This window comes from Gymnodraco acuticeps, unplaced genomic scaffold, assembly GCF_902827175.1.
Source record: "Gymnodraco acuticeps unplaced genomic scaffold, fGymAcu1.1, whole genome shotgun sequence".
In the NCBI taxonomy this organism is placed as follows: Eukaryota; Metazoa; Chordata; class Actinopteri; order Perciformes; family Bathydraconidae; genus Gymnodraco; species Gymnodraco acuticeps.
The window spans coordinates 2,327,168-2,341,226 of NW_022989843.1; the positions used below are offsets into that span (position 1 = coordinate 2,327,168).

The following is a 14,059-nucleotide window of genomic DNA, read 5'->3' on the forward strand; positions in this document are numbered from 1 at the left end:
ATTTTTATTTTGAAATTCAGTTCCTGACGGACGCCAAAAAAGCCCGAGATTATGGAATTAAACCAATAAATAAAAGCAGGGATAATTGTGTGTTATTGGTGAGTAAATAACAGTGTGTTATTTTGAAAAGAATAACAAATTAGAAGGAAAAAAAGATTTAAAAAATACAGATTTCAGTATCCTGAGGCTCTGAGTCCCATTTATTTTCCTCACAGACGGCAACAAAAGTCAGAAATTATACGATTTCAAATAAAAGCAATAACTGTGGCTTGATATTGAGTAAGAACATGTTTTTATGAACCACACAGCTTCCGGTCTTCCTCGACCCGACCGGAGAAAAAGACGTGCTGCAGGCAGTAGAAATACATTGCTTTTAAAATCGTGCTGTGCAACACGAAAAAAAGGGGCAAATCGTGTTGGTGAACACGAATCAATAGATTAAAAATCGTGTTGGTGAACACGAAATGCAGTGAGACTGGGTTGGTTCAATAGATGAAAGATAACTTGAGTTTAATAATTGTGCCAAAAGTACCAGTTTGTGTCTTGGTAATTGCACAAAGCTGTAATAGGCCACAAATAATCACATTTTTCTAAAAACACAGCAGCAAAACCTATTTTATCCACCCAAAAATGAAGGCCCACCTGAAAAAAAATTGCTATTTTTAGCATTAAATAATGTACACTTAAACTGATATAGCTTTTTTGGTGGAGAAAAGAAATGTTGCTTTTGCCCACGTCCTCAGCAGTACATGGCTCTGCTGTGCCGGGGCTCCATATGTTTCTCCACACGACTACTGTAGGTAGTACACTGATTATGGATATATACCACACACTACCCCACTTCAAAAGACCAGAACTATCCTGTGTGTAGTTTTAGTATTTGAATTACAATGACATTATTCTCAGACTTGCCATAGTTCTTGGTTTGTACCACTGCTGCTCTGCTCTGTACAGCTGAGTACTGGGGACCCACTGGGAGTCATGTGACTGGAGCAGGAGAGTAACACACGTCACACCTGCAGCCATGATGCTCCAGCTCAATGGGGGTCGAGTCTTTCAGCCCCACCTGTAAGAAGAGAAACAAAATAAATACGTATTCAGTTTGCATTGTATTATTTATTTTAGGGTAACATTTTGGTTTAATAACATTGTGCTATTTTAAGGAGTAAATAAGTCATATATTTTTTCCTAAATGTCTTCTATACTTACAACTTCTTATACATACTGATATGAATTGATTTACTTTTATACTATGAACGAAGAAAAATGACTCTTTAACAACAGAACAGGAACAAAACACAACTGTGACCTCTGTGCAGCACACACAGACCAGTCAGTCCATTTCTGGGACTAGTAGCTACCTTGTGCTAGTTATATTAAAGTTAATGTTTTACTATTGGATGTGTCTAACCTGTCTGAAATGAGCCAAATCCCCAGGAACATGTTGAGCCAGACGGTAACTAAGACAGTAACACTTCATCCTGACCTCACTGTGGGGCCTGTCCTCATGGACCTGTAGCATAACACCCTGACACTAAAATACAAAGTATGTTCATTAAGAATGCACATACTGTCCCTCCTCTGTCTTTCAATGTAGTCAAACTTGTTGAAGAAAAACAATAAGTTTAACGTTACAGAAATAAAAGCTTAATTACTCACCCTCCTAATTGTAGACGTAACTTCACAAGTACAACTTCAAACATTTCTCCCGCTTGCTGCTGGGTGCAGGTGAGAGTAGGTCGACATTTCTGTTTACATCGCTGACATTTGTCACAGGTAAATCTTGTAGGTATATCACAACAAACATGACGTTGTCACACAGCGACAAGCTGGACACTGGATTGACCAAATATTTGCACACTCTTATTTACATTTGACACGTTACTCAAAACCGACAGCCTGTGTGTTGTTTGCAAAACACTGCCACTGAAATACCACACTCAATTATCAAGCCCCTGCACCCAGAATGCACATGTTAAAAGCCATGTAACCAATTAGATCACTTAGAAACCTGAGCTTGAACACTTTGTTGTGCACAACAATGGAGGCCACTTTTGGAGAGAGAGTTAGAGGAAGAGGTAAATGCAATATACTGTATTTTGTCTTCACTACCATACAGTAACTATGTTCATGTCATCTTCACTCTCAGTAAAGTCATTGTGTCTGATACTGTTATGAGTATTGAGAATAAACCTATTTGTGTGTTTCCACATTGCATGTGTTCATTCATAGTCCATATTTACAGCGTGCTACAAATGAAAATGCCTAAAACTTTGACTTGAATGTCTTGTTTATTAATCAACTAATGGACAGTGTTTCAATTCAGTTCATGTAACCCTTACACACTCTTTTGAGCGTCGAGTGATTATGGCCTGCATATCTTTCTGTTCTAACTCAGCTGTCAGCTTCTTACTGTCCTAATGTGCACAATGTAGTGACTGCTTTTTTGTCTTTTGTTTTCTTAGTTATGTTCTCTGTATTTTATATGTTTGTGTTATGTGTAACGTTGCTGCCTTCTTGGCCAGGTCAGCATTGCAAATGAGATTCTATCTCAATGCTACGGTGGCCCTGAAGTGCAAGACACCACAGCATTTCAGAAAACACTACAGCATTTCAGAAAACACCACAGCATTTCAGAAAACACCACAGCATTTCACAAAACACTACAGCATTTCAGAAAACGCCACAGTATTTCAGAAAACGCCACAGCATTTCACAAAACACAACAGCATTTCAGAAAACACAACAGCATTTCACAAAACGCCATAGTATTTCAGAAAACACAACAGCATTTCAGAAAACACCACAGCATTTCAGAAAACACCACAGCATTTCACATTGGACGGAAATGGTATTCCTTTAGGGAGAACACTTCTTGTTTGTGATTGGACAGAGCCAGCCAGAGAAGCACTGCTGTGATTGGTTGTTTTTGCTGCCAGTCAAGAAATGACGCTTCGTGATTGGTCAACACCCGACAGTGAAATATGTCCCAACACATCAGCCGTTAGCACACACTCAGAGCTCACAGCTCCTCATATCTGTTCAGAAACTGGACACAAGTTAAACATGTACAAACCACAGACTGTCTATGTCATGGCGAATACAGTCGCTGCTTTATTTATGTCTGTATGACGTTGTTGTGAGTGTGGACGGAGCAGCAACAGGTTAGTTTAGCCTGATGGATCCGATTCCATTCAGAAAACACGCATTTTAAAAGCTTTTCGCCTGCCGTCTTATCTGCAGACTTGTCAAAGCGTTAATTCATGGTTTTTACTAACCGTTATCAGTATGTAGTTACTTCGGCATCACTTTGAAACGTGTATTATAATTAAATCACGGTCAAATATGTTCATTTTGTTGTAGCTGGTATCTCCCATAGAATTTACTTCTCCAGCGCCTCTTGTTTGAATGACAGGAGCAAACACAGCTGACAGCCGCGGTGAAACTCGAGCGATTAGAGCGATGCGAATATTGGGTGGTCTACCATAGTATTTACATGGAGATAAGCCCCTTAAAAACCATGAATTAATAAAGCATTAATTCTGTGTTTAATTCTGGGGGTGGGCAGTATCTCCATGTAAATCCTATCGGAATCGGATCGATCAGGCTAAACTAACCTGTAGCTGCTCCGTCCACACTCACAACAACGTCATACATACATAAAGCAGCGACTGTATTCGAAATGACATAGACAGTCTGTGTTTTGTATATGTTTAACTTTTGTCCAGTTTCTGAACAGATATGAGGAGCTCTGAGTGTGTGCTAACAGCTAACGGCTGATGTGTTGGGCCAATCATGCAGCGTCATTTCTTGACTGGCAGCAAAAACAACCAATCACAGCAGTGCTTCTATGGCTGGCTCTGTCCAATCACAAACAAGAAGTGTTCTCCCTAAGGAATACCCTTTCCGTCCAATGTGAAATGCTGTGGTGTTTTCTGAAATGCTGTGGCGTTTTTGTGAAATGCTGTGGCGTTTTTTGAAATGCTGCGGCGTTTTGTGAAATGCTGCGGCGTTTTGTGAAATGCTGTGGCGTTTTGTGAAATGCTGTTGTGTTTTGTGAAATGCTGCAGCGTTTTGTGAAATGCTGTAGTGTTTTGTGAAATGCTGTTGTGTTTTGTGAAATGCTGCGGCGTTTTGTGAAATGCTGTAGTGTTTTGTGAAATGCTGTGGCGTTTTTTGAAATGCTGCGGCGTTTTGTGAAATGCTGCGGCGTTTTGTGAAATGCTGTGGCGTTTTGTGAAATGCTGTTGTGTTTTGTGAAATGCTGCAGCGTTTTGTGAAATGCTGTAGTGTTTTGTGAAATGCTGTTGTGTTTTGTGAAATGCTGCGGCGTTTTGTGAAATGCTGCGGCGTTTTGTGAAATGCTATGGCGTTTTGTGAAATGCTGCGGCGTTTTCTGAAATTCTGTGGCGTTCTGTGAAATGCTCTGGTGTCTTGCACTTCAGGGCCACCGTACCAGCTTTTATCTGGTTAAATATCAAACATCAAATTCATAATGTAGACTAGTTGGACAAATTAACAACTGTTCCATTTACTGTGTGAACTGTTTTAGGGGTCGACTGTATGATAAATCGTTCTCCCGCTTGCTGCTGGGTGCAGGTGAAAGTAGGGCGATAGTTCTTATTTTATCTTGCAGGTATGCAACAAACATGACGCTGTCACCAGTCTATGGTTATCACATAACGGCAAGCTGGACACTGGATTTACCGACACAGTACAAACCGGAAGTCAGCTAAATAAAGCTATGCACAGTGCTTGCATACTTGTATTGATCTCTATAAACGCATATCTGCATGTGAATGCAGAGATAAACTTATCCTCGTCAGACTTCTGGGTTCCAGGATTTAACTTTTACAGCATATCCTCGTGTCTTTTATTTTGAAATATGTTCTTTAACTTCCGGTCCACCGGACTGCTTTACTTCATTCTTCAATACAATACGGAACATTGAATGAAGTTGTTATCAAAAACCAAAATCAGACCGTTTGTTTTATTAGGTCTTCTTGTTATCCGTTTTTTGATTCAGACAACATAAACAGGAAAACGGCTTTGGTTTCCCGTTTTTTCGTTTTTGATTTAAAACGAAAAAAGGCTGGTATTTTCGTTTTTTGGTTCAAACGTTAAATCAAACTAACAAAACGTACAGACTTTTTTTGGTCAGGTTTTCTCGTTATCCGTCTTTTTATTCAGACAACAACAACAACGGAAAAACGGCTTTGGTTTTCCGTTTTTTCGTTTTAAATCAAAAACGAAAAAACGGAAAAAGGCTGGTATTTCCGTTTTTTGGCTTTTGGTTTAAACGAAAAATCAAACTGACAAAAAGTACACGGATCGTTATGGGCTCTCTGTTTCAGTATAGTGTAGATTAATAAACAGTGCTTAATTTAAGACGTAAGAAAAACATTCAGTATTTATTCGTAAATCGAAAAGAGTCGGAAGCATTAAGAGAGACAGTTGAGTTTTTTAAATGTTTTAAATTATGTAATTGTTTTTGAATTGTGGCTTTTTTTGTGGTAGCTGTTTGACATATGAAAAAGTGAAATCTGGCAGAAAAGTAATGATGTTCTTGCTGCAAGCTGCCCAACATCTTCTCTGCACAAATGTTTATTTCTTCTTTAAATCCACGTTTGTTGGAAAACACCATTTCTATCGGGACATATAAAACATTTATTTCAAATAACTAGTTCATTGAAATATATAATAATAATAATTAACCAAACCGAAACTTAATATCACATTCCATTGGTTTTAAACCATATAGGCCTAGTAGCCTATTAACAAAACTCTAAAGACCATGACCTGCCCATTAACAGCCAAAACAGATAATGTACGGCGAAATAGCATTTTTGTTAAGAATTTAAACAAAAAGTCATATAGCCCTGAGCAGAACTTATCAATTATTCAGAAAAAATGTAATGACTTATTCAACTGTAAAAGTAAACAGAAGAGCGGCCTAAATAAAGCATGCAAATTCTATCAGACGAGCAAAGTGCATTTCAAAATCAGAACAACCTATCACAACATACTCATGGCGAATACAATTATTGTTAAAATAAAATTCAAATTGTTCCCGTCCCCTCAAGTCAGTTATACAGTCCCTTATCTCCGAATCCTTGCTGACGGAATCCTCGGTTAACACATGTGTGCAGTCAGTGAATCACAGGAGGAGCTCAACTCTGCTCTTTGCAGGTCTGCTGTGGAGGGAATGGAATAGAATATGTAGGCCTATTGCAGTTATAGGCCGCGTGTTTCCTTTTACCGTTTCCTGCATCTCGGACACACTCTGCCCCACACATGCTTCACCGTGGCCTGCCTGAGAGCCGGGCTGCCCCACAGGTACACGGCTGGAGTGCACACAGCGTTCAGACGAGCCATAATTGCAAAGACATTGGTGGCCTCGTTCCTAAATATCAGCCCCCCTCCTAACAGCAGTCTGAGGACTATATTAACAAAAGAGGGACCCCACAACAGTAAAAAGATAATGACAACAAAGATGATGATTCTTAATGATTCCTTGTTGTTTTCTCTCTCTGCGCTGGGGGGGTCTCTTGCCAGCTGGTACCTGGCAACAACATACAGTTTGATAGTCATGATCACTTTGGTGAGCACTATGATTTGTAAGCTGACAATTCCGAAAACATACATCTGTATCGCTCTGGAAAGTGGCAAGAACAGTAAAATGATGGTCTGAAAATAAACATGAATCCAACAGCAGGCATTTACAGAGATTACCACCCGTCGGGTTATGAAGCGCGTGTACAAATATGGGTGGCAAACAGCAAAATAGCGGTCAAACTGTGCAAATAAAAACGTCATTAAGTTTACCCCAAGAAGAGAAGGTAACATATTATAACTGCCATTTCTCGAAGGAAATCCTTCCTGCACATCAAACAGACCGAGATAATACACTGAACACCCCACCAGCGTGTCACAAATACTGGTGTTCAGCATGAAAATGAACCTGTTCTGGAGGTGGAGAGCTTTGGTGGACAATATGGTGATGACTAAATGTCCTGGTACCAGAACAGCAGTTGTTGCAAAGATAAATTGAAAAATAAAAATGGCATAATCCACAGGGCTGTCAAAGTTCACTGAGAGAGGTATACCTACTCCTTCAGCGTCTGTGGTGTTGGAGGGGAGCATTGTTCCAAACATGCTCTTTCATTTTAAACATCCTTTTAAAGCTGATTATTAAGGCGTCGGCCGAACAATTTCCCCACGGGACATTACCTAATCTCCCTTTTCATACTATTGTTTAGGGCTGAACCTTTAATGTGTTTTATTTAAACATTTGAGTAGGTTTAAGGGATATTTTTTACACAATGCATTGTATATGTAACAGTATTGATACAGAGGATGCTCACTCCATAATTATGTAAAAATATACACACATGGTACTTTGTAATTATTCGATTCAACCATCCAAATATTTATGAACAGACATCTTGGTGCCCCCACTGCTGCATGTTATATGTCATGTCCATCCATCCATCCATCTTCTTCCGCTTATCCGTGGTCGGGTCGCGGGGGTAGCAGTTCCAGCAGAGAGCCCCAAACTTTCTTTTCCCTGGAGACATCAACCAGCTCTGACTGGGGGATCCCAAGGCGCTCCCAGGCCAGCGAAGAGATATAATCCCTCCACCTGGTCCTAGGTCTACCCCTTGGTCTCTTCCCAGCTGGACGTGCCTGGAACACCTCCCTAGGGAGGCGCCCAGGTGGCATCCTAACTAGGTGCCCGAACCACCTCAACTGGCTCCTTTCGACGCGAAGGAGGAGCGGCTCAACTCCGAGTCCCTCCCTGATGACCGAACTTCTCACCTTATCCCTAAGGGAGACACCAGCCACCCTGCGGAGAAAACCCATCTCGGCCGCTTGTATCCGCGATCTCGTTCTTTCGGTCATGACCCATCCTTCATGACCATAGGTGAGGGTAGGAACGAAAATGGCCCGGTAGACAGAGAGCTTTGCCTTCTGGCTCAGCTCCCTTTTCGTCACAACGGTGCGGTAAAGCGACTGCAGTACCGCTCCCGCTGCTCCGATTCTCCGGCCCATCTCACGCTCCATTGTTCCCTCACTCGAGAACAAGACCCCGAGATACTTGAACTCCTTCACTTGGGGTAAGGACTCATTCCCTACTTGAAGTGGACAGTCCATCGGTTTCCTGCTGAGAACCATGGCCTCAGATTTGGAGGTGCTGATCCTCATCCCAGCCGCTTCACACTCGGTTGCGAACCGATCCAGTGAGTGCTGAAGGTCGCAGACCGATGAAGCCATTAGAACCACATCATCTGCAAAAAGCAGTGGTGCAATCCTTAGTCCACCGAACTGCAGACCCCCTCCCCCATGACTACGCCTCGAAATCCGATCCATGCAGTGCTTGAATTGGAATGAAAAGGGTGCCAGTACTCTAAAATCAGCAACTTTTTCAAGTCAATTTTATATATACAGCCCACAAACAAGAATTTGGCTACTATAATGCTGGTGGGTTTGTCTCTTTACTACTGTATATTTTAGAAAGGTTCACTGTACTTAACATTTTTTATGATAGGCAGCGGATATGGCTAAAGCTCAGTAAGGTCAATATTAACTGAAAATATAGCAATCAAAGTCTAGATCTTCTGCTGAAGACACATGAAGCAGAGACCTTTCAGGTGAGAGCCCCTCTGGTGGTGTTCAACATTAATGACAAGGAAACAAAGCTCTGGTCAGAAGCATTTTTTATAAAAAGCTTTAACAAAATTAAGTATTTCTGTACATTTTGAATGCAATCTAACTTTCCAACTCAGAAAACGAAAAACGAAAAAGTGCCAAAAGTCTTCTCACATGGCTGAGCTGCTTTGCAATATACTTCACCACTGAAGAATACAAATATGTATAAAGTAAACTATGATGCAATCTAACTTTCCAACTCAGAAAAATGATAAAGAGCATGAACAAAGAACATGTAAAAACAAATGCAACATTTGCACAATCTAAAATGAGAAACTGTAACTGCAAGTAACAAAGTCTGAGCCATGGTAAAGAGTTACATTGAACACCAAGCTGATCAGATAACTCCCTGGTTGGTCTGAAGTCCTTCTATCTCCAGGATCTGTACAAATCGGCACATTATGCCAAAAGTCTTCTCACTGGGTGAGCTGCTTTGCAATATACTTCACATTGTTAGAAAAGGCTCCAGAAGGCCTTGGGGACATCAGTATCAGGGGCTGGAGCTGGACAGGCTCTTTCATCAGCACTTCTCCTTCCCTTTGCCAGCCAGGACCTCACATACTGTTCCGGATTGAACTGTCCTAGTGATGGTCCATTACATTTAATGAAAACCAGGCTGGACAGTCGGCTGACAGAGAGAGCATTCCTTTTTGCAGTAAGGATATCGTTCATGCAGCTGAATGCCCGCTCACACTCACTAGTGGAGACAGCGATGGTTCGGACTGCTTTCAGTAGAGGCTCCATGGCAGCAGGTGTACGGGATGCCCTGGTTTCCTTGTATTCGCGAAAGCCCTGAACAGTCTCTCTTCTGTCCACTTTCAGCACTTCGCACAAACGTAGCACCTCTACGTCCCCATACTGTACGTCTAACTCCTCTTCAGGCCAACTTCCAGGATGGATAACTTTCATGTCCTGGATTAGCTGATTGTCCCGGGCCTCCCGGCCATGTAATGGGATTTCTCTTGTGCTGACATGAGAGGAGGTTGTGGAAGTCATTCTGTGTCTCAGATTCTCTACCATACTGCGGAAAAACTGACCTGCATGAATCTGTACAAGCCTGCCATTCTCACGCAGGGCAACACCCTTGAAGGACTTCTCAGCTAGAGCTGTATGAACTGTAGTCATGTGTGGGCCAGGCATGGTGACCATGGATTCAAAAACTCGTATTTCTCGAGTTAAGAGCCTATCTGCTGTAGGCAGTGTTATCTCTCTTTTTTGGAGTTGCCGAGAGAGGTCGCTGAGCTCTGTGAGCGCATCGTACATCAGTCCCAGATTGCTGACAAACGTTGCAGATGTGAGCACATCATCCAGGCCCTTGTACTTTGCTCTGTCTCTGGAATCCCTGCTCGTGTCGTTTGCAGCATTTGTGAAGTGATCATGAAGCACTCGGTAGTTTTCCCAGACTGCTCTGACGCTCCTTTCACTTGAAGCCACCCAGCGGATGGACAAAACACGCCCTATCACCAGGAGACGCTGTCCGACTGCTTGCGCACACTGCGCTAACTGCCTCTGATTTTTGGGGGAGGCATGGAACAAGGAATAGAGTTTGTCAAAAAAGATCTGGAAATGATTGAGCCCTGAGACCTCCTTGACCACATCCCCAACTGCCAGCTCTAGACGATGATTGGAGCAGTGCAACACAAACAGGCTTGGGAATTTACTACACAACTGGGTAGCAACGCCTGTTCTCTTCCCTAGCATGATTGAAGCCCCATCACATGCAAAAGAAACGAAACACTGACCTAAAAAGTCCTCGTTAAAATCTCTTCCAAGACACTCCATTAACGCCTTTGTGATGTCATCAGCCGTTGTTCCATCCAACTCGATCAGCTCCCAAAAAAACGTTTCGGGCTCAGCATCAGCTAATGCTGAGCGTAGACACACAACAAGCACCGTTTTACCACTAATAGTGGTAGATTCATCGACCAAAACACAGAGTTTTCTTTGGTTTTCTGTAATGTCTTTTGCCATTTTTTTCTTCAGCTCATGAGCTATGTGGTCGATGATTTCGCCACAGGTTTTATTGGAGTGCAAAACCCTGCCCACGTTCAGCCCATTCAGTTTCTGTACATTCAAATCAATTGGCATGTCTGTGAATGGCCGGCTATGTTTGCCAATTTTATATGCCGTTCGAAAAACTCTGATAGTGGTGTCTAATTCAGATTTATGCATAGACTGCACTTGATGTTGAATAGTTTCAGGTGAAGCAGATGTAAGGATGTCAGCAGCTTTTACATGGGCTTGTGATTCTTTATGTTCTTTGATTTTTTTTTCTCAGGCTAGCTTGTTGTTTGCCCTTGTCAACACCGAAATGAGACACTGCACACTCACCCCATTCAGTTGACAGTTTCAGTCCTTGTCCAGTGTGTATTCCCAAAGATTTGACATCTCTGCATATCCGACATCCTAGCTTCTTATCTTTAAGAAGGAGCCAGGTCTTGCAAAAATATTGCACCTGGTCCGTTGTCCAGCAGTCAGGTGCATCGCTTTGCCCGGTGTTGGTGGTGGCAGTTGAGCCAGCAGCAGCTAACGTTAGAGGCTCTGGAGGAGGCGGCGGAGCTAGTGCTAATGCTAATGCACTAGAACTTGGAGCAGGAGGATCAACCAAAGAAAGCTCCCCATCAGACACAATTTCCAACACAGGCACAGCATTCTCTGTATTTGAAGTTTCTTCCGGCGACAACCGCTGTCTTTTTGCACTTTTATTAATCCACGCTAACATTTTAGAAATGCTAATTTGTGACGTGACTTGCTTTCCTTCTCTCGGGGGCGTGCCTGCTCTGTTCTATCACTCTACATAGCCACCCACTGGGTGGGAGTTGCACTGCATAAACACAACACACGTGCATCTAGGTATGTAAATTGTAAAGCATTAAAACATGGTTTTACTAACAGTTTTCAGTATGTTGTTACTTCGGCATTATTATTATTATTATTTTGAAACGTGTATTACTATTAAATCACGGTCAAATAGGTTAATTTTGACATAGTCGTTTCCACCACAGTATTTACATGGAGAAGATAAGCCCCGCCCCCTCTCCAGCACGTTCTGTTTGAATGACAGGAGTAAACAGCTGACAGCCGCTGTGAAACTCCAGCGGTTAGAGCGATGAGAATGTCCGTTCGGCACCTCATGACGCATCTACTGAGTACCGGGCGGCTGTATATATATATATGGATGTATAATAAGAACGGCGGGAGAGTGTTGAGTACTGGCACGGTGCATGAGTACCGGAGTACCGCCAGCATGCCGGTACTGAGCAAGAAGTGCCGGTACTCCATGGGTCAGAACCAGAAGTGCCGGTACTGCGTACCGGTGAGTACCGGCCCAATTCCAGCACTGGATCCATGTATATTACAAACAGGATTGGTGACAAAGCGCAGCCCTGGCGGAGGCCAACCCTCACCGGAAATGGGTCCGACTTACTGCCGAGGACCCGGACACAGCTCTCGCTTTGGGAGTACAGAGATTGGATGGCCCTGAGTAGAGACCCCCTCACCCCATACTCCCGCAGCACCTCCCACAGTAACTCCCTGGGAACTCGGTCATACGCCTTCTCATGTCATGTCATGTCAATTTTCTTTAAATAAAAATACCCAAACACTTAGTGGCCACTTTGTGAGGTACACATGAACAATCTGCAATCAATGTTTACTTTGAGTGGTAATACTTTTGGTTGTGGCCTAAAATGAGGTCGGACTGTTATATGAATTGATCTAGCTTAAAAACCCATTTGCCACAAGCATCAAGAGGTAAAAACTGCAGCAACCCTTATAGTTTAGCAACTTTAGAAGCCTAACATGCTTGCCATAATATTACTGAATGACATAAAAAGCAAGGCAGATTCTTTGTTTAGTTTAATTTCTTTAGATATACAACATTTAAATGAAAAAAATAATAATTTTGGAGCCAGCATGTGTATCTGCAATATTGTGTTGCTTCTCCACAACAATTCAACTGCAACTATACAATCAGAGGTTGCTACATTAATTGTAGAGTTCTCTAGATCCCATTTGACACTTATTAAAGAAACAATCGCATTGATCTGCCTTGGTAAGCTGTTCTCAAGACAGGGGTATGTTAACATTTTGTTTATTGGTGCATTTAAAAGGATCCCAAGGTTGAAAATTGAATTGAAATGGAGGCATTGTTTTGCAATAGTCTTCATTGATTACGATTTATTTTAATTTACCTTGAGGTCCTCAACTGCTTGTGTAAACTCAGACAATTTTTTGTGAGGAATTGTTTATTTTACAAATCAAGAATTCAATCTCCAAAATCACATCAAAGCATCAAGTGTGTCACTAAACTGGACATGTATATCTTTCAAAATCACCAAGATCCCGGAAATACAAATAAATGGATTCATGCTTCGTTTTTCTCAAACAAACCTTTCAAAGCATCCTCTCAATGTCCCTTTAAAATAGTGGAGACTTTCTGACTCGATACTAGCAGGAACAAAAGAGTGGTATTAATTATATTATTTTTTGCGACTTGTCAATTTTTACAAAACCTATGTCTACTAGAAATATTTGTATGTAACACCATGTTTTCCAGATTGTGGTTAGAGTCAATATGCCTCGATTAATATATGTGTAAAGGCAACGCCTTTCTGTGAAACATCTATCCAACCGCAAACAAGCCAAACTTAAAAACATGCTAGTTCAGCAAACAGATTATTGTATTATATATTTTTTGTAATAAAAGTTGTGCCTTTAACCGAATCTGTATCAACATGTTGCTATACTTGACAGACATGTTATATATAATCGTTTCATAAAAAAAAATATTCAAGGCAATAATTCCGCCGAAACGTCTTTGATGATGCTGATAAGTAGAAGTAAAGAAAAATGTTTTAGTTACACAGGATTGAACAAAAAACCCCACACAAAACAAGGAGCCTGAAAACTAAGATGTCTGCAGTTGAAAGGCATAGCTTTTCACTGTTTTTAAAATCTTTTTGCTGTTTCAACTCCGATAGCAGTATTAGCAATCAATATTTGACTTTTCATAAACATTGTAATGTAAATGGTTATGCAATCTGTTGAAATGGAGCAAATGAAGTTGAAACACTCCAAAATCCAAATCAAGTATATGTTTTCCCTGCACTATTTGGGAGCAGCAGCAGACTGCTCAACACAGTTTTCCACGAGGCCTCCCGTAATGAAAGGAAAGGCTTATACCTCTTAATACACGATGTAATCGCCTGAAAACATTCAAAATGAAGGATTTAAAACAACAAAAGGGAGCTGACCGGGGTCCTGAACCTGCGGCTGGCAGCAGTTGTGGAGATGTCCTCTGTCACAGTTAATGGTGTTTTATAATCACCCAGTAAGCTTTACATTGATG

General features: G+C 41.6%; 1 protein-coding gene across 1 annotated transcript; it reads right to left on the reverse strand.

The window, feature by feature from the left end:
- Positions 1–5,501: 5,501 nt before the first annotated feature.
- On the reverse strand, positions 5,502–7,739 carry LOC117561140 (mu-type opioid receptor-like). The gene has a single exon (XM_034238431.1). The coding sequence runs from the start codon at positions 7,153–7,155 to the stop codon at positions 6,256–6,258; it is 900 nt and encodes a 299-aa protein (XP_034094322.1). The 5' UTR covers positions 7,156–7,739; the 3' UTR covers positions 5,502–6,255.
- Positions 7,740–14,059: the final 6,320 nt, after the last annotated feature.